At 35.9% G+C, this 25,074-nt stretch overlaps 1 protein-coding gene across 2 annotated transcripts in view; it reads left to right on the top strand.

The window, feature by feature from the left end:
- Lama2 (laminin subunit alpha 2) overlaps window positions 1-25,074 on the top strand; it is a 603,732-nt gene that overhangs the window by 321,824 nt on the left and 256,834 nt on the right. For both annotated transcript variants that reach the window (XM_057755686.1, XM_057755676.1), the window contains exon 13: window positions 24,459-24,560. In XM_057755686.1, coding sequence (XP_057611669.1) covers window positions 24,459-24,560 — 102 coding nt within the window. The remainder of the gene's footprint in view (window positions 1-24,458; window positions 24,561-25,074) is intronic.

The raw sequence follows: 25,074 nt of genomic DNA, 5'->3' as shown, positions 1-25,074 counted from the left end.
CAGAAGTGGAAAAAACATTCTGACTGGGGGCGATTAGTGTGTGGCAGGCAGAGTTTGCAGCAACAACTTCTCTTGATGAATCAGGAGAAGAGCAGTTTGGATGGAACCAGAAGTGGCTAACACCCACTGGCCTGTCTCCACTGACCGACTTTTGCTAGCTGTACCACAACAGGGCTGAAGGTTCTACAATCTCCCAAAACAGCGCCATCAGCTGGTGACTCAGTGTTCCAGCACATGAACCTGTTGGGGCTATCTCACAAAACATAATGGTAAATAACGCTCATCTGAATTCACCTCCGTACTGTAAAATTAAGACTATAAATTTAAATGACAAAATGTAATAAACTGGATTAATTATTTTAGTAAATGTGTGACTTAGAAAAATTCAGTAAGACCTTGAATGTGTTTCAGAAACGTCAAAGGGACAAACCTTTTACCAAACCCCAGTTAACCCATCATTCTAGATTCATATTCTCTAGTAGATGTTTGTGTGGATTACAAGTAAGAAAACCCAAGAGATTGAGAAACATATAATGCATTGAACTCAAAATAATCCTTGCAAAGTTTAGTACATAGTTTGTGAACAGAAAATACATTCTTACCAGTTATGGTGCTGCTAGTGAGTTCAGAATTTTGTATTTGATTTTCCTTTGATTAGCCCTTGGTGAGGGGCAAATGATGATGACATTTTAGGATGTTGTAAAAACTCAGTGTTCTGGCTCTATCGTTCATTTGCAGCACACAGCCAGTAGCTCTTCCAAAGAGCAGACTTTCTATATCTACCTTTTCCAACCATTGACACAGCCACAAGGATTTGCTATACTTTTGCCATAGTATAAATTATGGGGTTTATACTTTTTATGAATTGTGGCAAAATAGAAACAATCAGCTCTCTTCCCTGCCTCCGTAAGTTGTGTATGATTAGACCAGGGGTGAGATATTAATTGGCCCAAATACAACACTATGCTTATTGGATCATCTGATAATAACTAAAATTAAAATGGGATTTCATTTGACCCAGACACATGATTGGAGTTTGTTGAATGCCACATATAAAATAAGCCGTTAGAGAAGGTAATAATATGATGAATGTTCTGCTTAATGAGCAGGATGCACATTGACATTTCTGCAGTTCTCATTAGTTAAATATAATGCAGCTCTGAAAATGTCTATTCTGGCATTAATTTGCCAAAAATTTGTTATAGAACCTACCCTGAATCAAAAATATTTTCCCTGGATGATTCTTTCATTTCTTGATTTTAAACTCTTAAAAATAACTTTAAAATATATTGCTAAATTTGATTATTTTTAAGATGTTTTTGCTAAGTTGTTTTATTTTTATTTCATTTTATTTTTTTCTTTTTATTGAACAATACAATATATTGTTCTCTTTTCAGTTCTCCCTTTTCCTCCAGATTCATTCCCTTTCTGTCTTTCATAAGACAAGAACAGACTTATAAAAGATAAGTAAACATGATAATAAAATATGATGAATCAGAAACTATTGTACTGAGGTTGGACATGGGAACCCAGTAGAAAGAAAAGAGTCCTAAGAGCAAGCACAGGAGTCAGAATTCCACTTGTTCTCATAGTCAGGGGTCCTATAAAAAAAAAAAAACATGGGATAAAACCGGACTCTCTTAATGTGGTGGACAATGAGAGCTGACGAGAGGCCAAGGAGAATGGCACAGGAACTTTCATCTGGCGATGGATCGAGAGAGAGACAGAGACCCAATTTGGATCAACCGTCTGAGCTCTTAAGGTCCAAATGAGGAGCAGAAGGAGGGAGAACATGAGCAAGGAAATCAGGACCACGAGGGGTGCACCCACCCACTGTGACAGTGGAACTGATCTATTGGGAGCTCTCCAAGGCCAGCTGGACTGGGACTGAATAAGCATGGGTTGAAACTGGACTCTCTGAACAAGGCGGACAGTGAAGGCTGATGAGAAGCCAAGGACAATGGCACTAGGTTTCGATCCTAATACATGAACTGGCTTTGTGGGAGCGTAGCCTGTTTGGATGCTCACCTTCCTGGACCTAGATAGAAGTGGGAGGACCTTGGTCTTCATGTAGAGCAGGGAATTTGGACTGCTCTTCAGTATCGAGAGGGAGGGGGAGTGGACTAGGGGGTGGGGATAGGGGCAGGGGAGCGGGGGGAGGGGGCAATATGTGGGAGGAGGGGGAGGGAAATGGGAAACGGGGAGCAGTTGGAAATTTTAAGTAAAAAAGAATAAAAAAAAAAACAATGTAATGGACACTAGCAGATGAATGAGTACAAAGAATTTCAGAATGATTGTAGGGATTGATTTCTAAGTCATTGTACTATATGGCCTTCACTGTAGTGATTTTTAAAGTATATGAAGTACAGTTTTGATGCATTCTTGTGTGTGTAGTGTAATACTATAGGTCAGTAAATTAACATACCCATTAAAAAAAAAAACCGAGCTAGAAGCTGTAATATACACAAAGGGCCTGGTGCAGACCCCTGTAGGCCCTGTGCTTGCTGCTTTATTCTCTCTGAGCTCATATGTGCCTTGCTTAGTTGATTCAGATGTTCTCCTGGTGTATTCCACTCTCTCTGGCTGGTTCCTCACATTCACCTGCAAATTTAATGATGTCTTTTTTTTTTTTTTTTTTTTTTTAGTCACTGAATAATACTCCATTGTGTAAATGTACCGCATTCTCTTTATCCATTCTTCTATTGAGGGACATTTAAGTTGGTTCCAGTTCTGGCTATTGTGAATAAAGCTTCCATGAACATGGCTGATCAAGAGTCCTTGAGGTAGAATGTGGCATCATTTAGGTTTATGCCTAAGAGACGTATTGTTGGACCTTGAGGTAGATTGATTTCCAACTTTCAGATGAAATGTCATATTGGTTTCCATCGTATCTGTACAAGTTTACAGTCCCACCAACAATGGAGGAATATTCTCCATCTTCTATATCCTGGTGTGCATGAGCTTCCACTTGTGTTATTCAACTTAGACCTTCTGGCAAGTGTAAGATGGATTCTCAAAGTAGTTTCCATGTGTATTTCTTGATGATTAAATATATTGCCCATACTTAGAAACTTTTTAAGTCTTTCTCAGCCATCTGTGTTTCCTCTATTTTCTTTTTTTATCTGTACCCTTTGGGTTATTTGTTATCTTGATATCTAGACTTTCAGTATAATATATATTTTGGATATTAGTCCTTTATCAAATTTATGGTTGCTAAAAATCTTTCCCATTCTGTGAGCTGTTGCTTTGTCTGATTGGCAGGGTCCTTTGCTTACATAAGTCTCACACGTTCCATTTATTAATTATTGATCTAACTGCCTGCACTATTGGGGTGAGAAAATCATCTCCTGTGCCAATGTATTCAAGGCTGTCTCCCAATTTTTATTCTGTCAGGTTCAGTGTAACTGATTTTACGTTGAGGTTTTTGGTCCACTGAGGCTTTAGTGCAAGATGATAATTCCGAATCTATTTGCATTCTTTTACTAGAAGATACCCAGTTTGACCAGCACAATTTGTTGAAGATGCTTTTTTTTTCAGTACTTCTGGTTTCTTTATGAAAAATCAGGGGTCCATACATGAGTGGATTTCTATCTGGATCGATTCTATTCAATTCCATTGATTAGTGGCCTATTTTTATGCAAATAATATAGGAGTTTTGTTACTATAGCTCTGTAGTACAACTTGATATAGGGAATGGTGAGACCTTCAGCAGTTATTTTATTGTTCAGGATCGCTTTAGCTATTCTGGATTTTTTGTTTTTCCATAAGAAGTTGAGAATTTTCTTTTCAAGGTCTACAAAGAATAGTGTTGGAATTTTGATGGGGATTACATTGAATCTGTAGATTGCTTTTGGTAGGATGGCCATTTTTATTATGCTAATGCTACCGATCCATGAGTATGTGAGATTTTCCATTTTCTGATATCTTCCTCAATTTCTTTCTTCAAAGACAAAGTTTTTTATTATACAAGTCTTTCAATTGCTTGGTTAGAGTTACCCGAAGATATTTTAAAAGGCTATTGTGAAAGGTTAAATTTTCCTTATTTCTTTCTTAGTCTGTTTGTAATTTTTATATAGGAAGGCTATTGATTTTTATGAGTTAATCTTGTATCCAGACACTTTGCTGAAAGTATCTATCAACTGTAGGAGTTCCCTGGTAGAATTTTTAAGGGCCATTTATACATACTATCATGTACCTGCAAATAAGTACTTTTTTCTAATTTGTATCTCCTTAATACTCTTCAGTTGTCTTATTGCAATAGTCAAGCCTTCAAAAACTCTGAAGAATAGATATAGAGAAAGTGGATAATTTTGCCTTGTTCCTGATTTAAATTACTTTAAGTTTTCTCCATTTAAATTGATGTTGGCTATAGACTTGCATTAAATTGCCTTTATTATGTTTAGGTATGCCGTTTATATCAATAATCACAGCAAGACTTTAATTATAAAGGGGTATTAGAGTTTTCCAAACATTTTTTTCTTTAACTAATGAGATGATCATGCATTTTTCTTTCAGTTTCTTTATATGGTAGATTACACTTATTGATTTTCATATAACCATCTCTGCATCTCTTGGGATGAAGTTTACTTGACCATTTTGTTTGATATTTTTGATGTGTTCTTGGACTTGGTTTATAAACATTTTATTGAGTATTTTTGCATCTATGTTCATAAGGGAAATTGGTCTGTGATTCTCATTCTTTGTTTAGTTTTTACTTGGTTTTGGCTTAAAGGTAGCTGTGGCCTCATAAAATAGCAATGTTTCTTCTGTTTCTATTTTGCGGAGTAATTTGAAGAATGTGGGGTGTGGTATTAACTCTTCTTCAAAAGTCTGTGCTAAAACCTTCTTGGCCTGGACTTTTTTTTCTCTTTCTTTCTTTCTTTCTTTCTTTCTTTCTTTCTTTCTTTCTTTCTTTCTTTGTTGGTTGAGAGACTTGCAATGACTACTACTTCTATTTCACCACAAGTTGTAGATCTATTTAAATTGTTTATCTGATCTCAATTTAACATTTTAAGGGTAATTATTAAGAAAATTATCCATTTCTTTTAAATCTTAAAATTTGGTAGAATATGGGTTTTTGTTAATTTGAATATTCTCTGTCTATGCTGTAGTTAGTTTGGGTAATGGTTTGTCTAGCTGTTTATTTTTGTTAAAAAAAAAAAAAACAACTCTTTTCTCAATGATTCTTTGTATTATTCTCTTTGTTCTATTTTATTTATTTCGGCCCTGAGTTTGATTATTCCTTGAAACCAATTCTTTTTGGTTGTGATTATTTTTGCTTTGTTCTAAAGTTTTCAGGTGTGTCTTAAGTTGCTTCTACTTGATATCGTCCACTTCTTTACATAAGCACTTAGTGCTTTGAACTTGCCTTTTAGCACTGTTTTCATTGTATCCCATAAGTTTGGGTATGCTAATTATTAATTATGGATAGATTCTAGAAAGCCTTTAATTATTTATTTATTTATTTATTTATTTATTTATTTATTTATTATTTCTGTCTGGACCCAGTTTTCATTTGGTAGAGAATTGTTTGGTTTGCATGAGTTTGTAAGCTTACAATTGTTTCTGTTGTTGTTGATATCTAGCTTTAATCCATAGTAGTCTGATAAGATGCAGAGTGTTATTTCAGTTATCTTGTTTCTGTTGAGACTTGCATTGTGACTAAGTCAAATTTGAAGAAAGTTCTGTGAGATGCTGGGAAGAAGGTGTATTCTTTTGCATTTGTGTAAAATGTTCTGAAAATACCTGATAGGTCCATTTGATTTATTACATCTGCTAGTTTCAGTATTTCTCTCTTTAATTTTTGTCTGAATTACCTTTCTATTGGTGAGATTGGGAATAAAGTCTCCCACTATCAGTGTGTGAAAGTTTGTGTGAGATTTAAATTATAGTAGTGCTTCTTTTAAAAACATGGTGATTCTTCAGGTTGGTATATAGATGTTAAGTACTGAAATGTCATAACAGTACCTACCTCATTTTGCTTAGTTTTGGTTTGAAGTTTATTTTGTTACATATGAAAGAGGATATACCAGCTTGCTTTTTACATCCAATTGCTTGAAATCTTTTCCCAATCCTTTGCACTGAGGTAATATCTATAAGTGATGTTGAGGTGTGTTTCTTGGATGCACCAATAACTGGATCCCATTTTTCCACATATTCTATTGGTCTGTGATTTTATATTGGGGAATTGAGACCATTGATATTAAGAGTTATCAACAACCAAAGATTGTTGAGTTCTCTTATTTTATTGTTATTTTTATTAATGGTGATGGTGGTGTTGGTGGTAGTGTATGCGTGTGTATGTGTGTGTTTCCCATCTTTTTATTTTGCTGGTGTGAGATTATTTATTTGTTCTGTTTTCATGGGTGTGCTTAGGTTGGGCTTTCCCTCCAGCACCTTCTGTATAACTGGACTTGTGGATAAATATCGTTTAAGTTAAACTTTATCATGGAATAGCTTATTCTCTCCATCTACAGTTATTGTTAATTTTGCTAGGTATAGTAGTCTTTTCTGGCATCTGAATTCTCAGTGGAGACTCTAAAAGCCAGAGGTCCTAGAAAGATGTACTGTAGACATTTTTATTTTAAATAAATGAGTAACATGATTAAAAAAGACTTGAGTCCCTAAATAATAATGGTATAAAACTACACTACTTTGTTCTTTAGAAAACAGTGGATATCAGAAGAATTACATAGGCTCTGAATAAATACTGATAAATGGAAGGCCATTTGACAATCAGAGTTTTATCTGGTAGTAGCTAAATTTGTGAAATATACCATTGTACTCAACTTGAACAGCCATAAGTCAGCTGAATGTTAGGCATCTTTTCACTTACCCACCTGTGCTTGGACTATAAGAGAACAGTGTATGCTTGGTTGAGGAAACCATCAGATCTCTCTCACATGACTTGTAGATTGGCTCAGGCTTCCTTAATACATGATGACTTTCGTGATTTTTGCTGAGCTTCAAAGGGAAATGTACCCTAAAGGCAAGGCACAGGCACTGTGATCTTTGAAACTTCTCTTCAGGAGTCTCAGAACACCAGGTCTAAAGTCCTCATTGATTAAAGCAATGAACACCCCCTATAGACTTGGGCCAGGGAGCAAAGACTTCAATGGCACTCATCAGGATGGCTGGCAAAGAATATGCAACTCATATTTAAAACAAATATAACAAAACAAAAAACTCTTCAGTAAGTCAAACAATTATATTGTGATCACAAAGGAACATGTGAGAGGAAAGCGAAAGACCCAGATTTCTCTGTCAATATTTGCAATATGACTCTAGCTTACTATGTATCTTCCCATACCAAGCTTTCTTTCTGTTAAAATAAATACTTCATGTTAAAAATAATCTAAGATGCTTTGACAAATGAGGATATGAATATAATCACTTGATTTTGTTTACCTGATGATGTATGATTACATTTAGAAATTAGGTTGTAGCATATGAAACACCGGAAGGTTGTTCATGTTATCAAAATACCACTAATTTATCTCTGAATGCATGAAAATTGATGATCAGACCTAGGTGAATGAATATTACTTTGCTTTTGCTGACTTTATTGAATTTAAGAGGTTTTTTTTTTGTTGTTGTTTTTTGGCTTTTGTTATTATTGTTTTGTTTTGTTCTACCTCAGAATTGTAACATCCAATTCTCAAAATTACATGAGTGGCCTAAATTGTTTTTTGATTTGGGAGAAAGGTAAATGTCAATATTTTTTATGTCAGTTGTTAGGTTATGGATTAAGTTATAGAGGCATCGTGTTCCTTCTCCCTCCATGAGACAGTGCTCCGTGCTGTTACATGGAACAGAAAGCTCCTGGAACTTTGAGTTAGGAAAGTGTTTGCTACTGTCATGTACTTTGTTGAAACAAGTACATGAAGTGCTGCACATGTAATTGGAAATGTTTTATATTAGTAGCCAGTGGCCCTGGAAACCTCCTAACTAATAACCCCAGGCCCATGCATTTTCACATCCCAAGATCTAAATGGAGCTCAATAAGGGAAATTGATGAGAAGTCTGACATTTAATGAGACATAAAAGCTTTTGACTATGACCTTGAGATGTGATTCGGTATTTATGATGTGAAATGGCTTGCCTTCTTCCAAATGGAGAAACATCTGGTCTGTGTGGAAAGGATTTTCATTTAGAAATGAGAAATTAAAAAAAAATTCACCAGAAACTACATAGAAAATCAAGTACAAGCTGCAATGACTAAGGCAGTAGGTGAAAGTTCACAGGGCACATGAAGGTGGACCCCTACCAAGTACACAGTTGCTGTGCTCATGTGAAAGAGCATGGAGAACAAAAGCTTCTCAAGCTGCACAAACATTTGCACCCCCATGAGAGTGTGAGAAAGTGCATTTCACGTTGTGATTGATAGGGGGGATTTCCTGGCCAACTTTGAACTCTTAGCAGGAACTGTGGAGTGCTGTCAGGACTATCGGCTTTTGTGTGTCAGAAACTCTATTTTATTGAAAAAGAAAAGAAAAGAGAAAGAAAGAAACACCTTTTTCTCCCTTTGTTCTCAGAGGGTACACATAGTTTATGGGAATTAAGCAACTTAGAAGAAGATCCAAAACTTATTCAAACATCTCACAAAATACTCAACTTTGCTCAGAAACTGACCATTGATATCCTTCTTGCTCTTCTTTGTCCCATTCTCTTCCTTCTGCATTATCTTCTGTTGTGGGAGGCCATTTGCTTGTTCCCAGCTGCTCAGCACCAAAATAATCACACAGAAGCCATATTATTTGAAATACTGTTTTACCAATAGCTTAAGTGTATTTCTGGCTAACACATATCTTAATTTAACCCAACTCCATTAATCTATGTATTGCTACAAGGCTATGGTTTACCAGATAAAGTTCCGGTGTCTGTCTCCGGTAGGGCTACATGGCTTCTCACTGATTCCACCTTCTTTCTCCCAGCATTTAGTTTAGTTCCCCACTCCCTCCATACCTTTATTCTGATCTGCTCAGGACCAATTCTTTATTCATTCTGCTCTTTATTCATTGACCAATTAAAGCAACACATGTACAGAAAGACTTCCCAAATCATTTCTCTTTTTCTGTTTAGATAAAAAGGAAAGCTTTAACTTTAACATAGTAAAATTACATGTAATAAAACAGGAATTACAGTTACATTATTTATATCTCCTTTATATTTTATTATAACTAAGGAAAATTATAAGTATAGCTATATATTCTTCAACCCCATCAAAAACTCCAGAAGGATATAATACTACCTAAGTTAACAGGAAGGGCATCATAAGCAATTTCCAAAACTCCAGAATTGACAGAGACATCTTGCTACCTGGACAGTCACCCAAAGTTCTTCTGTATTGTTGGGACATCCAATATTCAGCCCACAGGCCCAGAGTATCCAGCAGAATTTTCAATGAAGCAGGAAATTTGAAGATTTGTTTTGCCTTGTGATTGCAAAGTCCACCAGTTGCTTTTATCTATGTACTGCAGAATGTTTGGCAGACTCTTTCTCACCTTTAGGCAAATTCAGCAGTTATTTCTCTGTGTGTCCTGAATGTCCAGTTCATATAGCATAGCATCAAGTTGTAAAGGCAAGAGCAGTTTCTTCCCAAATGACTAATCAATGCCATAAGGAGCCTTTTTGGTGCCCATCACCCTCCTGAAGTAGTTTGGCATTGCCAGGACCAGATATGTCTCACTGTCATGAAAAGTCCTAAGTTCTTAAACATTCTAAATGCCATATTCTGAAGGTCTTTGAAACATTTGAAGAATCTCTATCCACCTGAAATATATCTCTGTACATCTAGAAAACCTGACTAACATGACTACAAGCTTGATTATTATAGATGACTATCTATTAACTATATTTAAGAAATAACTATGCATTATATTTGTAAATGAGCTATAAAAACACAATACCTTAATCAAGAGCAGAAATATACACATAACAAAGTTGACCTTAAGTTCATGTCAACAAAGCAAGATCCATACCAATGCAAAATATCCATCTCTATAGCATATCCCCCTTTAAATGTAAACAAATAATTATAAACAATATTTAGGAATTTGGGTGTAGTTCTCCAAACTGCTGCCTACTTTTGTTTGGGCAAAGTAATTTTTGGGGGGTGTTACTATGACTTTTCAGAGGGTCTTGATCCATCAAACCACATTAGCCTGGAAGGATTCCACAGGTTCTCATCCTCTGTGGAAACAAACGAAGGACCCCTTTTCAAAAAAAAAAAAAAAAAAAAAACATATCCTTAGAAGACAAGATACCTTTAAAGTATATATGTTGGTTACTTAGCTCCTTTGCAGTCAAAAAGTTCAAATAAATCCACAATAATATACATAATTCAGACTCTCTGTGTATATTCCATCTTTACAAGGCTTATTTTCTTTATTCCTTTTATCTATGATTGTCTGTACTCTGTTTTGTTAAAGACTTTGTTTTGTATTTTAAAACAATTTACTTCCTTTTATAACTCTCTATACTCATTTTCTTCTCTCTCCCAAGCCTACATACATTTATCCAACATTGTGACCCATTTAGAGGTCTTTTGTTTTTGTTTTTGTTTTTTAATCTGAATCTGTCTTTATTGTGTATCTGTAATCCTTTTCTGTCCAGAACTGTTTCTTAAAATGCTAAGCAACATTGCTTGAACTAAGGGTGCTTTGCCTTTTGATTCTGCCCAGTCTGACATGGCAGAGGTCCATTCATTGCTTCTGAGACTGCCAAGTGGGAGTCTTCTTCACCACCTCAACCTTGGTAATCAATTGGCCCATGCTGCCAACAAGTAACTTGCAGTATGCTGCCCACAAACCCCATTCAAGTTATCAGTCTCCTTAAATAACCAGAGTTTGTGCTGCCAGGACAGCCTAGGAAGCTGCCATTTCAAGACCGCATATTTTTTTCTGCTACCACTGAATCAGGAAAACCTCTCTTAAGGAACTGCATCACGTCACCAGCAAGCAGAGCAAGAAGTTGTGTTAAACTCTGGTTGTTTTGTGTCTAGAATTCCTTTTTAAGCTTTCTCGGGTTTTATGTGGATATAGTCGACCATGTTGGAGCTCCAAATTTTTGTATGTAGGCCATTTGGTTTGTTCCTGACTGCTCAGCCCTGAAATAATCATATTATTTGCAATACTGTTTGGCCAATAGCTTAAGCGTTTTTCTGGCTAACTCATTTCTTAATTTAAACCATCTCCATTAATCTGTGTATTGCCATGAGGCTGTGGTCCAGCATCCATCTCGAGCAGGGCTACATGGCTTCTCATTGACTCCACCTACTTTCTCCCAGCATTCAGTTTAGTCCCCCTCCCACCCGCCTACCTCTGTTCTGACCTGTGCAGGCCCAAGATAGTTTCCTTATTTATTAACCAATGAAAGCAACACATATACATAAGGACTTCCCACACCAATCTTTCCTCCTTCCTTCCTCCATGTTTTTCTTCTTATTCTCCTGATTATCTTTCTTGTAGTTAGGGATGACATAGTCTGAACTACTTAGTAATATACATGTGATTAAATATGCAGATCTTGACAAGACATTTTGCTTTGTTTTTGAGATAGAGACTCAATATGTTGTCATACCTGGTCTTGAATTTGCAGAGATCTTCCTGCCTCTTCCTCACAAACACTGTCCATGAAAAACCTTTTATTCTACTATGCTACTTAAAGAAAATAAAAATTAATGAAATGAAAGCAAGTCTGGAGTACTATTGAATTGAAGATGGTTGAGTTCTACATGATGAAGAATTTTCCAGTTAAACAAGAGGTCTTGAGAACTGCACCGAAGTTGTATGATCCAAAGAACATGAGTTTTTTTCCTTTGATGAAAATTGAGATTCTATGTCAGCTAAGTTAAATATAATTAAAGATGTGAAACAGTGAAATCGTGCCTGTACAAGAGGTCAAGCCAGTCAAAATCCCAGCATGGAAGGGGAAGAGTTATGAAGTCCCACCCCTTCGAGAGGAGCTATTGGGAATAAGTGAGCTATTGGGAGTTCTAGAGGAGCTATGGGATGAAAAAGTCAGTTTTCCTCAGGGGTCCTGAGTTGTCTACCAATGGCCCTACACCCACACATTTATTGGTAGTACTAAGTAGAGGCAGTAGGTTTAAAAAAAAGCACAAGAAAAGAACAAGAGGAAAAAATCATGAGTGGGTGGATATGAGTGGAAATATGCCTGGATATACCCAAAATTTTCATTTTCATGCTTGGGTAAAATTTTCAAATATTAAGAAAGGTAGTTTTTTAAAATATGCATATATGTACTTCCCAAATATACTAAACAAATCTCAAAGCAAATAGAAAAACTGTTAAAATTTATACATGAAAGATGATTCTAAAGCACATGGCAGTAATATATATATATATATATATAATATATTATATATATATACACACACATTACTCTGAGAAAAACTTAAACTAAGGCATCATAGCTGCTCTTTTTACTTTAATATTCTATTTTTTCTTGTTTTTTTCTTTTTTGAGAAAGGCTTTCTCTGTAGAGTTATAGCTATTCTGGAACTCACTCTGTAGACCAGGTTGGCCTCAAACTCATAGAGATTTCCCTACCTCAGCCTCTGAAGTGCTGGGACTAAAGGTTTATGCCACTACCACCAAGCTTGAGTTTATAGTCTATATTTTGGGGTTTGTGTGTGTGTTCAGAAACAAATAATTTATAGTTTAAATAATAGCTAAGTAAACTCTACAGTTTTCAGGGATGCCTTCTCTCATATTATCTATGCTAGCCATACATGCATACTCGTTCTGAATTTCTGAATGTATTTTGAAAATACTCTTTCTATAAGACAGCTACATTTTGATAAGAAAATAATGACATCCTTGTACTGAAGATTCACGAATATTTAGCTTTATTTACATATTCTAGATAAAAATGCCAATTTCTTTTTCTTAAATTTGTTAGGGAGAGTTATTTCATCTGATAAAATTAAGTAAAGAATAAATAATATTAAAATAATAACAATCATCTATCTATTTGGGGGTTAGTTTAATATTTATATTTCTCTTTATAATTTCATATATTTTAAAACAATAATATATATATAAAACTCCATCCCAATAATTTATCGAATGCCATGTACATTTTATTATAATGATATAGTTTATTTTTACTTAATATAATTTGAAAAATATCAATGATATTCTTGGGAGGCTTGATTTACTTCAGTAGGATAAATAAATTCATATTCACTTAACAGTTGGCATAAATGTTTGTCAGTGATTCTTATGCTAGCCTGTGAGTGTTCAAATCCTGGTTGTATGCTTGAATAGGTAGTGGTGTCATTCCAAACTAATGATTCTCAATGGTTGAAATGAAAATGTGTCAGCAATAATATTTCTGTCTCACAAGGCCATATATATACTGTTTTGAGGATAAATTGAGTAACTTTTGCCAAATTGCAAGTTCAATAGTGTCACTTTGTCAAGCACAGATCATCCATCGTGTTCATCAGCATCATTTTTCTATTTATGAGAAATCCATACTGATGGACATCAGGGTATTTTTAAATCTTTTCTACCATAACATTTACTCTCAGCTGATCTTGTTTCTATATATTCTTTACCCAATGTATTTGTCTCCTCCAAACTCACTAATAGTGCATATTATTAAAATTTTAGCCTTTATCAATTGAATACATGAAAAATGATGCCTTAGCAAAATCTTGCCAATAGAAACCATATGTTTTAATGCTAAAAAACATTTTTGTTTTATGCACTTAAATTCACAAACTCTTAAATTGAATTCCAACTACAAACAAAAAAGCAAAGGAGACAATGTTTAAAAAATTCTATATCTCATACATAACATAAAGAAAATATTTTACACATGTTCCTGCCATGGATTCCTTGCTTCAGAAAGAAACCTAAAACTTGAAGGTCAGTGTTCTTATCCTTTAGGTACAAACATTTCTTCTTTTTACTTTGATTTACATCAACTTTCCCAAAGTCACAGAGTAAATATGTGGAATACATTTAGAGAGGGAACATATCATTACATTTTTATCTATTTTACTTATGTCTATGTATATGTCCCTCTGCCCTGCATATTGTTTAACTCTAAAATTATAGAACAGTTGTGTCTAAATGTAATTAATATTCTGGTGCTTTACATTAGAATTTGCAAATGATCACCCTCTAATATTTAAGCAATCTAATATTAATGCCTTAGTTGCAGAGCTATAAGGATGGAATTGCATATCATACCAAGATATCAGTTTTAGAGCCACCATTCAGATGGTGTGGGAGTCTTTCTCCAACCCAGACGGATAGACCTCTGTTCCTGCACCTTCAGAGATACAATGCATTCACACACTACTGCATTTCAGACAATTCTAGATGTCCAATATTTATGCAGGTTTTAAGAAAATACCCCTCCCCTGACATTGTCTGATACTGGTTCTATGTTCACAAAATAAATCACTATTTCCCTGTCTATCACAGATGATAAACCTTCAAATGTTCCAGGAAAACAGCTTTTTAAAGTCTTCTCTTTCTAAGGTTAAGTACTTGTGTTACCTTTCTAAACCCCTGTTCAGCTCTTGGAGCCATCAGCATCCCAGTCACACCTCTTTGGATGAACTCTAATTTGTCAACTACCCTCTTAAATGGTGGTGTCAGGAGCTGATCACAGGGTGCCGGATGTGCTCTGACTAGCTATGAGGGCAGGTGCACCTCTGCTTCCTTATGCCTGTGTATTTGCTGTCCTTTTAATTCAAGGGTTATATGGCTTACCCACAGATCATAACATACTGAAGATATATTTACAACTTATAAAGTATGTATTGGGTGCTGAGATTTACATTATTATCCCACCACATAGAAACTGGCAAAACAGAAGACCATAAAGTTGATTTATATGTGTGAATGTCTAAATGGCTTAAATATTGATTCCGCCCTCTTTAACTGCCAATCAAACTTCCTAAATGGTAAAAGTTCCTTCTTTTAAGACTAATGCATTTATGGTTTGCCAGTCAGCAGTACAGTGGGCATAAGTAAGCTCACGTCACTGAAATGCTAAGGTGGATATATTTGCTTAGATTTGTTTTTAGGACTTAAAAGAATAGAGAAAACAATAGAGACATGTTTTTAAAAAACAACTGCAAACTATCTCTAGGATAGTCCAACTTTATTTTGCTCTTTATGTTCTCTCCATATATAATACTTTGAAATGATAGATGGTTATGAATGCTATTAAAATTCAGCAGATATTTATGCAAGGTCTACTATCTGTGAAATGCTGCACAGCACCACAGGAAACATTAAGACATGTGTAAGAGCTGAGTCCTCCATCACTATGATCTCCCAGAAATCCTGAGAACTTTTTTTTTCTTTTTAAGAAAGCATTTAGAATCATGAAATAAATATTTCTGCCATTAGGGCTTAATTGAGGGCTCTTTGTAGAATTTTAATTTGGAAGATGATACTTACTACAATGATATGGCTAAAAACTTTCATTTACTATGTACACTGTGCCAAGTGAAGGACTACATGTGTATGTTCTCATTTTACTATTAAAATGAGCTTTTAAAAGATGAGCAATTCAGGTCATTTAACTGAACCTCTGGAAGCATAAAAAACTTCCCCAAGAATTACACATCACATAAAGGCAGAGTCTGAATCCCAAACTAGGATGTTAAAGATTCAGGAATAAGCTTTATATTTGTGTGATTTATATAAGATGCTCTTATTAATAGACATATTAGAACACTGACACAATTTCTTCCATTTATTCTGGAAGAAGATACTTAGATGTCTTTTATTGGCCTGTTGATTCTTCTCTTGAGTATGACTTAGTACCCTCTGAACCTCTAAGATTGTTATCTTCTGAAATTCACAACCAACTTCTACTGCCCCAATAAAGAATCACCAGCAGCATTCATGAATGAGAGAGAAGAGGAAATAAAATAGTAGCAGATCAGTAACATTTAGAATCCAAGCAAAATACTGTGTCTAGTAGTCTCACTTCTGCTTTTGCAAAAAGATAGATAGATAGATAGATAGATAGATAGATAGATAGATAGATAGATAGATAGATGATAGATAGATAGATGATAGATAGATAGATAGATAGATAGATAGATGATAGATAGATGATAGATAGATAGATAGATAGATAGATAGATAGATAGATAGATAGATGATAGATAGATAGATAGATAGATAGATAGATAGATAGATAGATAGATGATAGATAGATAGATGATAGATAGATAGATGGATAGATAGATAGATGATAGATAGATAGATAGATAGATAGATAGATAGATGATAGATAGATAGATGGATAGATAGATGATAGATAGATAGATAGATAGATAGATGATAGATAGATGTATTAACTGCTCTTTCTAAACATCCTTCATCTGAATATTGTAAACCAAAATTAACTGAACAAACAACATGATAGACTTTGATCAAGGTCACCAAAGGTGCAAACAACAGGAGAGAGAAAAACTTTTTCTTCACTCTTGTTTGTCTCTGGTAATAAAGTAAGGGATAGCTGGATGGTATCCACAAACTATCAAAGGTAATAAATATCCTTAAGAGACAAAATTCCCTAAACAGTGAGAGATTAAAGGAGAATAGCAATGCTTCTCTGTCTGTCTGTCTGTCTGTCTGTCTGTCTGTCTGTCTCTCTGTCTGTCTCTCTCTCTCCAGAGTTTCCATAACATTTTTAAAGGATTGTGCATCTTGTTATTACTCATTTGTAATTTATGTTACAGTAAGCCTATTTATTTTAACTTAATGGAACTTGAATTAAAATGAGCCTTGTTGTTTGAACCAGAGTCAATGTTGTGTGTGTCATGAGCACACAGTTACAATATTCTTGGCAAAGTTCTTGAAAAAAATTTAAGCCCTAGACAGAAAAAAAACTAAATATGTATATATAAAACTACATTTTGTGGTTTATTTGATTAGATAGATGTTTAATTATGTGTTACACGTATTTTGTACAGGATTTTTGCATATAAATTAATCTAGCTCATAGCAAGATTGTCAGTGGAATGTTTCACCCAAACTTAAGTAGATGGAAAGTGAACATCTGTTGCAAAGACCTTGTTTTGAGTCTGAGCCACAGAGCACAGAACAGCTTTGTGAATTTGGCTGCTATGTTTGCATTTGTTGAGATTCTACTTGCTCAGCATCAGTGTGTGTCACAAAATAGCAATAGTTCTCTACATCAGGGAACTTGACTGGAAGAGCAAGTATTAACTTTACTGTACAGGATGCTTTTTTTCTTTCAATCTATTGTTCATCTACTAGGCAGTGTACAAGTAATATGTTTGTAGGTCATTGTTATTTTCAAGAGACCTCAATTGAGTCTATATATGAGGAAAAGAAAAACTAACCTGTTTGCTGTACACTAAAATGGATCCACAGGGTTTCTTCTTATAGGAGAACCAACAAGGGTGTGGTTTTCACATGCGACCAAAAGTCTTGTGATTTGGAAAAGAATTTTATAGCCCCATTGAGTTGCATTATAGATGAGTATATGGACCATATTGTTTTGTCTTGGTTTGTGACATGGAAAAGTAAACATATGAAGAGTGTCTCCACGGGACCATGAATTCACCTTTATGTGCATGGACAATCACACTGTCCTCTCTGTTCTTCTTTATATGTCTCTCACAATTATTTTCTCCTCCTAGCCAATCAAAACATTAAGTTGTGTGTCTCTTATAGTTATCACTATAAAGCACTGAATAAAATATAATTCATGAAAGTTTGGTGAAATTGGCAAATTTGAAGCAGAGTAAATTTAGCGTGGTTAATCTGTGTAATGCATGGATCTGGTGGTCCCCTCACTGTTGGTCGCATTGAGGAACTGTCAGTGGTCATCAACCCTGGATCTCTGTTCTTGGTATGGTCACAAGCAGCATTGCACTCCTACTTTGTACTCTCAAAGCTTAGGTGTCACCGGATGTTGAGAAATCAAATTATCTGGTTGGACTGACTGTAGTTGTAATGGCTAAAGGGACATCCCAAAGTTACTTTTTGCCTCTTCCATTTCTAATTAAAGAAATAAATAGAGCTACTGTGAAAGAAAGTTACTATTGAAACTTTATATTAGTTATGAAGAATTAGAATAAGGAAGTAATGGGTCAAAGATTGAGGAAAAGAAATAGGGAAGGAAAGCAGGCAGGTAGGAAACAAGGAGAAAGGAATCCACTTCTGTAGAAGAAAACAGCTTCCAAGCTTCTTTTTAAGTGAGGTAAGTCAGACCCAAAAAAAGGAACATGGGATGTACTCACTCATATTTGGTTTCTAGCCATAAATAAAGGACATTGAGCATATAATTCGTGATCCTAGAGAAGCTAAATAAGAAGGTGAACCCAAAGAAAAACATAGAAAGAAAGGCATCCTCCTGAATATTAACCTTCATCAGGCGATGAAAGGAGACAGAGACAGAGACCCACATTGGAGCACCGGACTGAAATCTCAAGGTCCAAATCAGGAGCAGAAGGAAAGAGAGCACGAGCAAGGAACTCAGGACCGCGAGGGGTGCACCCACAAACTGAGACAACGGGATGGTCTATCGGGAACTCATCAAGGCCAGCTGGCCTGGGTCTGAAAAAGCATGGGATAAAACCGGATTCGCTGAACATAGCGGATAATGAGGACTACTGAGAACTCAAGAACAATGGCAATGGGTTTTTGATCCTACTGCACGTACTGGCTTGGTGGGAGCCTAGGCAGTTTGGATGCTCACCTTACTAGACCTGGATGGAGGTGGGTGGTCCTTGGACTTCCCACAGGACAGAGAACACTGATTGCTCTTAGGGCTGATGAGGGTGGGGGACTTGATTAGGGGAGGAGGAGGGAAATGAGAGGCGGTGGCGGGGAGGAGGCAGAAATATTTAATAAATAAAAAATAAAATAAAATAAAAATATATAAAAATAAAAAATAAATTAAATAATGTCTTATTAATTCTTAAAAATATTAAAGATGTATTTTGATCATATTCGTATTTCCAGCACTTCAGAGAATACCCTCAGTCCCTAGCCACAATTTTGTACCCTCCTTGAGTGGGGAATGGAACCATAAGTTCAGTTTATGTTGGCCAAATACTCGTAGTATTGGGAGCTATCCTAGAATGTAGTGCATATCCCACCAATCAATGGCATCTTAGAGAAAACTAGTTGTGCTTCTTCCTGAAGCTAACTGTTAAAAAGCTCCTGAACTAGAGATAGGGCTTGGTTCTCACATCACCACCTTTATGCTAAGATGTTTATCTGGCTTCAGCTTACACAGGTCTTGTACATGCTGTCATAACTGTTGTGAATTTGTATGCGCAATTGCCCTGTTCTGTCAGAGAATGCTGTTTCTTTGAAGTCATTCACTACTTCTGGTTTTCAAAATGTTTCTGCCTCCTCTTCAACAATGATCCCTGCACTTTGGGGAAAGGAATATGATATAGATGCCCCATTTGGGGTTGAACATTCTATAGTTTCTTTCTCTATGTTTTGACGAGCTGTGGGTCTCAGTGTTAGCTACTATCTACTGGGAATGGGGAGAGGCTTCTCTGATGAGGTTTGGGAGTTGCACTAACCTATCAGTATAGAGATAGGTCACTAGGACTTGCTTTAATTCTATGTCTATAATTTTAGTGGATTCTACCATATGGCCCATGACCTATCCAGTCTGTTGTTCTTAGCCCAGATAATGGAGCCAGGTATGGACCCACCTCATTAAACAGGTCTTAAATACAATCAGAAAGCGATTAGTTAGGCACCTGATAGATAAAAACACCAAGATAATGAAAAAAGGCATCTCAATTAAAAATGGGAGCAAAGAACTAAATACAAAGCTCTCAAAAGACAAAATGAAAATAGCCGGGAAAATGCTTAAGAATATTCAGCATTTCTTTTTTCCTATTTGGTTTTGTTTTTCAAGACAGGGTTTCTCTTTAGCTTTGGAGTCTGTCCTGGAACTCACTCTGTAGACCAGGCTGGCCTTGAACTCACAGAGATGAACCTGCCTCTGTCTCCCAAGTGTTAGGATTAAAGGTGTGCACCACCACACCCAGCTCAGCACTTCTTTTTATGTATGTGTATGTTTTAAGAAATTTTTTACACTTTAAAAGGTCTTTAGTGTCAATTTTCCCTTCTCATTGTTCCTTCTCTACCTGCTCCTCCTCCTCCACCACATCTCATTTGCTCTTTCTGTTGCATTAATCCCCCCTTTATATCACTCCATTCTATCTCCCCGCCCTTGTAAGCCCACTTTATTCCCCACAGTCTCTTCCTATTTTATTAGCTGTTATGGGTATTCCAAATGAATAACACTCATCTGAAGGCTCAAAGCTAACAGCCACATATGGGAGAAAAGAGATGATATTTGTTTTCCTATGCCTGGGTTACTTCATTCAGAGTGATCATTTCTGATTTCATCCATCCACCCACCAGTTTTAAACTTTTATTTTTCATATGAGCAGAATAATGTTTACAAAGTGTTAGATATCTATTTGGGAGACATTGTTCAGAGCAGCAATGAACATGTAGGAGCCAGCATCTCTATAGTAGGACATAAGTGCTTTAGGTAGATGCCCAAGAGTAGTATAGATGGATCATGTGGTAGATCTATTTCTAGCTTTATGAGGCCTTTTAGAACTATACACATGTCCTAAAAAATATACATGTACATACATAAAATAATTTAAATGGAGCTACCATATGACAGGGTAACATTGTCCCTACCAGACATTGTAGGTTGGAAATAAAACCTCCAGGATGGGGACATCTTTTTTAGTTGATGGCCAGTTGGGTCCTACATACCCCTAATCACTACAGGATATTGCCATTTCTCTTAGTTATCCCCCTGAACTCGATGGTAAGACTCTTTTGCTAAAGATACAATAACTTGAATCATAAACCATGAAGAAATCAAGTTGGTACTGACTTGGACCATGTCCACTGGCTAGCTTTCATAGTTTTAGAAAGATGCTATGTAGGTAACCAGAAGAGAAAGCTAATCATCACTCTTACCTAGCTTAAAGCTCTATGAGGTATAGTAATGCCTGGAAATGCCCTTTGACACAGCCATGGCATGAATGCTACAAAGCATCCAGCCTGCTTCTTACAGAAACTCTATACTATGAGGTCTCTTGCCTCCTACACCATATTTCTCTACTGTATCATCTCTTTTAGGCAACCCCAGTTCCTAGTCAATTTCCTATATGCTAAAAGAGGCACATGTTATTAAGTTTACTCTGTTATTTTCTACATTTTCTATAACTTAATACTGCCTGATTTTGTTCTAATACATTACAATCTCTGAAAAGGCAGCATGTCTACTTCAGAATCATAAATGTGTGAAAGACCACATTGGGACCTTGCAACTCCATGAACATACTGAATATATACACTGTAAATACTTGTCTAGGAGGAAGGAATAACTTTTCAGAATTTTAGTCTCTAAGTCTTGAGAATGTAGAAAGATGAAACCCTTATACTGTCTGTGGTACGAAATGGAAACTTACAGCTATGTTTAATTTATCTAGCTCATTATTACAAAACTTTTTACTCATTTCATTTTTACTATATTCTTCTTGAAATATTTGCTCTGGTAAGCAGAAGCAAATATTAGGTTTTACACTCCATTTACTGGGATAACAGTGATGATCATCTGACATCAGAAAGCCAAATGTCCCCTGCTTATTTCCAGAGAAGAATTTGCTCTCCGGGTGTGCAGTGTCCTCAGTAGAGTGCTACACCCCACACTTCCTCAATTCACATTCCTTTAAACTTAGTAGAACACACATAAGCACAACCCCATACCCAATACTTTGTTGGTAAAGCCAATTGCATCCAGCAATTTTCCTCTCATGAGTGGAAAGTTTTCCTGCCCCATTTAACCATGTTATTATGCTAGACAAGAGTCCCATATTGCATGAAGCAATAATGTTACTTACAAACAAGCTGTTTCTTTCCAACCAAGGTAGAATTAAAGCAAATGCTCATGGGAAAGAGCTATTATTTTCTTAGTGGTGTGAAAAGGAGGCCTGGAGCATATAGGATTTAATCCTGAACGACATCCTGGAATAGAACAGTGTTTTGCCCTCCAATAGGAAATTCCTTCTCCACTTGGTGACTGAATCTCCCCATGGAAAATTTTTCTGAATAAATAAGCAAGAAAAAAAGTAAAAAACTAAGTCAATAGGAAATCTCACAGAATGACCTATTCTCAAGAAATTTACTTTTTTCCTAGAATTGAAAAGGCATACAATATTCACATCTTATAGGGACAGTATAATGCACCAAGTAATTACAATAATCATATCCAAGTGAACTGAAGGTGTCCTACTCCTCCCTGTAGAAAGCCCTATTTTCTCTAGCCAATATAATGATTTCAAGGGAGTTAATAAATCATGGGAGTAAATTAGATGTTCTATTGACTTATGCAAGGCTTAATAAAATTATGAAAATGAATGTTTTCCCTAAATTAACGTCAAGTCCCAAAGATGGAATTTATAAATGGGTTTTAGAAAGCTCAAAATTATGGAAAATTAATTACATACAGCACATATTTTTCCACAAATATCATGTCTTCTTGAACTATTCAGTGAATGCTAATGGTTGGGTTTGGGGATTCCAGAAAGGGACAACTGTCTCCTTTCTAGAATCCTTCAGTTCTAATACTCATGATTCTTTTAAAGATTTTTTTACTACACTTAAACATGATTAAAAATGGTCTTTCTTGGTCTTTTGGCTGTTGAAATGTTAACCAGGCAAGTATTTGCGCTAACAGAAAACTACAAGGATTCTATCAGGAAATTTCTAGCAAGACCATTCTAATGTAAAAAATGTGCAATAATGTAAAAACAATATTGTACTAGGTTACTGTATTTAAATGCAACATTTGCCTTGATTCAGTAATGGAACTTGAAAAAAAATGATCAAGCTTCACTCCTAAAAAGATTCAGGCAAGGACATAAAATTTGGGTATATTGAATATTTAGTATGCAACTCTGGGTTCAGTGTATCATCCCCACTTTCCTGTGCCAAAGTCCTAATTCCCGTTAGCTCACACTATGCCTATGTTCCAAATTGGGATCTCGAATGGCTACCTCCTACTGTATAATTTTATTAATTTAGAAAACACTAAATAATTCAGTTTTCTTTGAGATATTAATAAATATCAGTTGCAGTTTTTTTAGCCTCTTACTGATGTCTTGCTGATTTGAACAAGCAGGCTACGTGAAATGTTGGGAACCAAAACCGTGGTATATAGATTCATCCCCCATTACTTATAATAATGCCAAATCCTATTGTCCAGGCAGATAAGTATTATTTTATATATGAAAAGACATTAGAGTAGCACATTACTCAGAGGAGCAGGGGCATAAATGTTTTCTAAATTTCAGTCCCTCCAGAGCATCATGTAATGAGCTCTTCTAAGCCAATGCTGAGCTGCAATGTAAAATCCTGTTTAATGAGCCATAGCAAGCTCTGCGTGGCCCCTGTGGGACAACTCGAAGGGATCCAGGCTCTTCCTCCTCCATCCTTTGCCTTCCTGGAAAGTACCTTCTGGTCAAGGGCTGCCAGGAAAGGACACACAGAGAGCCCAGGTCGGGGAAGCTGGGGCTCCGCTTGTCAGCACAAAGTGAACAGCAGAATACAAATCATCAGCCTTATTCTAGTGATGCCTTTGTTTACAGTGCCAGGATAGAATGTTTAAGGGCCTGCCACATTTACATTGAATCTGTCACTCACAGATCTAGTTTTGATTCCTGTCCTATAAAACAATCTTGTGTTCTAGTAGAAAAATATATTTTACAAGGTTAATGCCAATGTCAGAAAAATGCAAGCATCAAGCATACATTAGAAGAAATGAAGTTTGCTTAATGAGGAAGGGGTAATAACATTTATCCATACAAGCTTACTTGATTACATAAGCAAAAGTAGACCTTCTCAGGTAGTCCTGATTGAATTTACATGTAAATTTTGCAGCTAACCTTTATTTTTGTTTTGACTAATAATGTTTCTCAGCTTAGCTCATGGTCTATGCAAAGTGCCTTTCAAATGGAAGGATGTCTTTGTTGGTTGTATTCAGAGCTACAGAATGACAGTAAATGCAGGGATGGATAGAAACTGTCTAGTTTGGCACTGAACCTTCTGTTTGGGATCAGCTATGGACTGAGAAGATGACAGGGAAATCTGTTTGATTTCATAGAACCTATCCTATTCTATCAAGCCTGCGTTACTGGGGAAATAACCCAAGAATTTATATTTATCTCGAGTTTGCTGTTGATGGGCCAAGGTTCATATAAAGGTTACTCCTACAGAAATGTCTGTCGTCGCTAGTCTGCACTCTGGCGATTGCTGCTTCTTCCAAATATTGCCCTCTAGAACAATAAAAGGGTTTTAAAATAGTACAAAAAAGACAATTCGATAAACCACCTCCAATGCTGAAATGATTATGTGTCTCTTCTCTTCCAGCTCCCAGCTGTAGGAGGACAATTGACATTTACCATCTCATATGACCTCGAAGAAGCAGAAGAGGATGCAGAAAAAGTTGTTCAGCTGATGACTGTCTTAGAGGTGAGATAATAAACATGTCACTGTGCAACCACATGATATCGTCATGTCACCTGAGGCCACTCACACTGCTTTTAATTGATTGACAGATGCTGATTTACATGCTATGAAAGACAATACACCTCAGCAGTTTTATGCCATGCCCACGTTTCAATCTGATACATGCCAAGAAAATCCAGAATGGGTTCTGATGACAAAGTAAACCACTTAGACACATTTTGAAACTTAAATTTAAAATACAACCATACTTCTGCACTTATAAGGTTACAGGATCCATGTGTTTAGGTCAATACTAATTTATGTAATTCATTATATTGTAGATTTTTGGTTTTCTGTTTTGTTTACATATTCAATGGGAAATGGGGCAAAGTAATTTGTTGAGCTGTTGGTAACTCTTGACTTGAAGATCTTACTTTAGGAAGAAAATATGCAAGAGAAACTGCCTCTGGGAATTGAAAGGCTATGTATGATTCCAAATGATGGGTGCAGTAATATTCTTAGAGCCCTGTCTTACTTT

Source organism: Chionomys nivalis, chromosome 2 (assembly GCF_950005125.1).
Source record: "Chionomys nivalis chromosome 2, mChiNiv1.1, whole genome shotgun sequence".
NCBI classification, from domain to species: domain Eukaryota; kingdom Metazoa; phylum Chordata; class Mammalia; order Rodentia; family Cricetidae; genus Chionomys; species Chionomys nivalis.
Note: the sequence above shows the minus strand (reverse complement) of the source record. Positions and strands in the feature narration are given on the sequence as shown.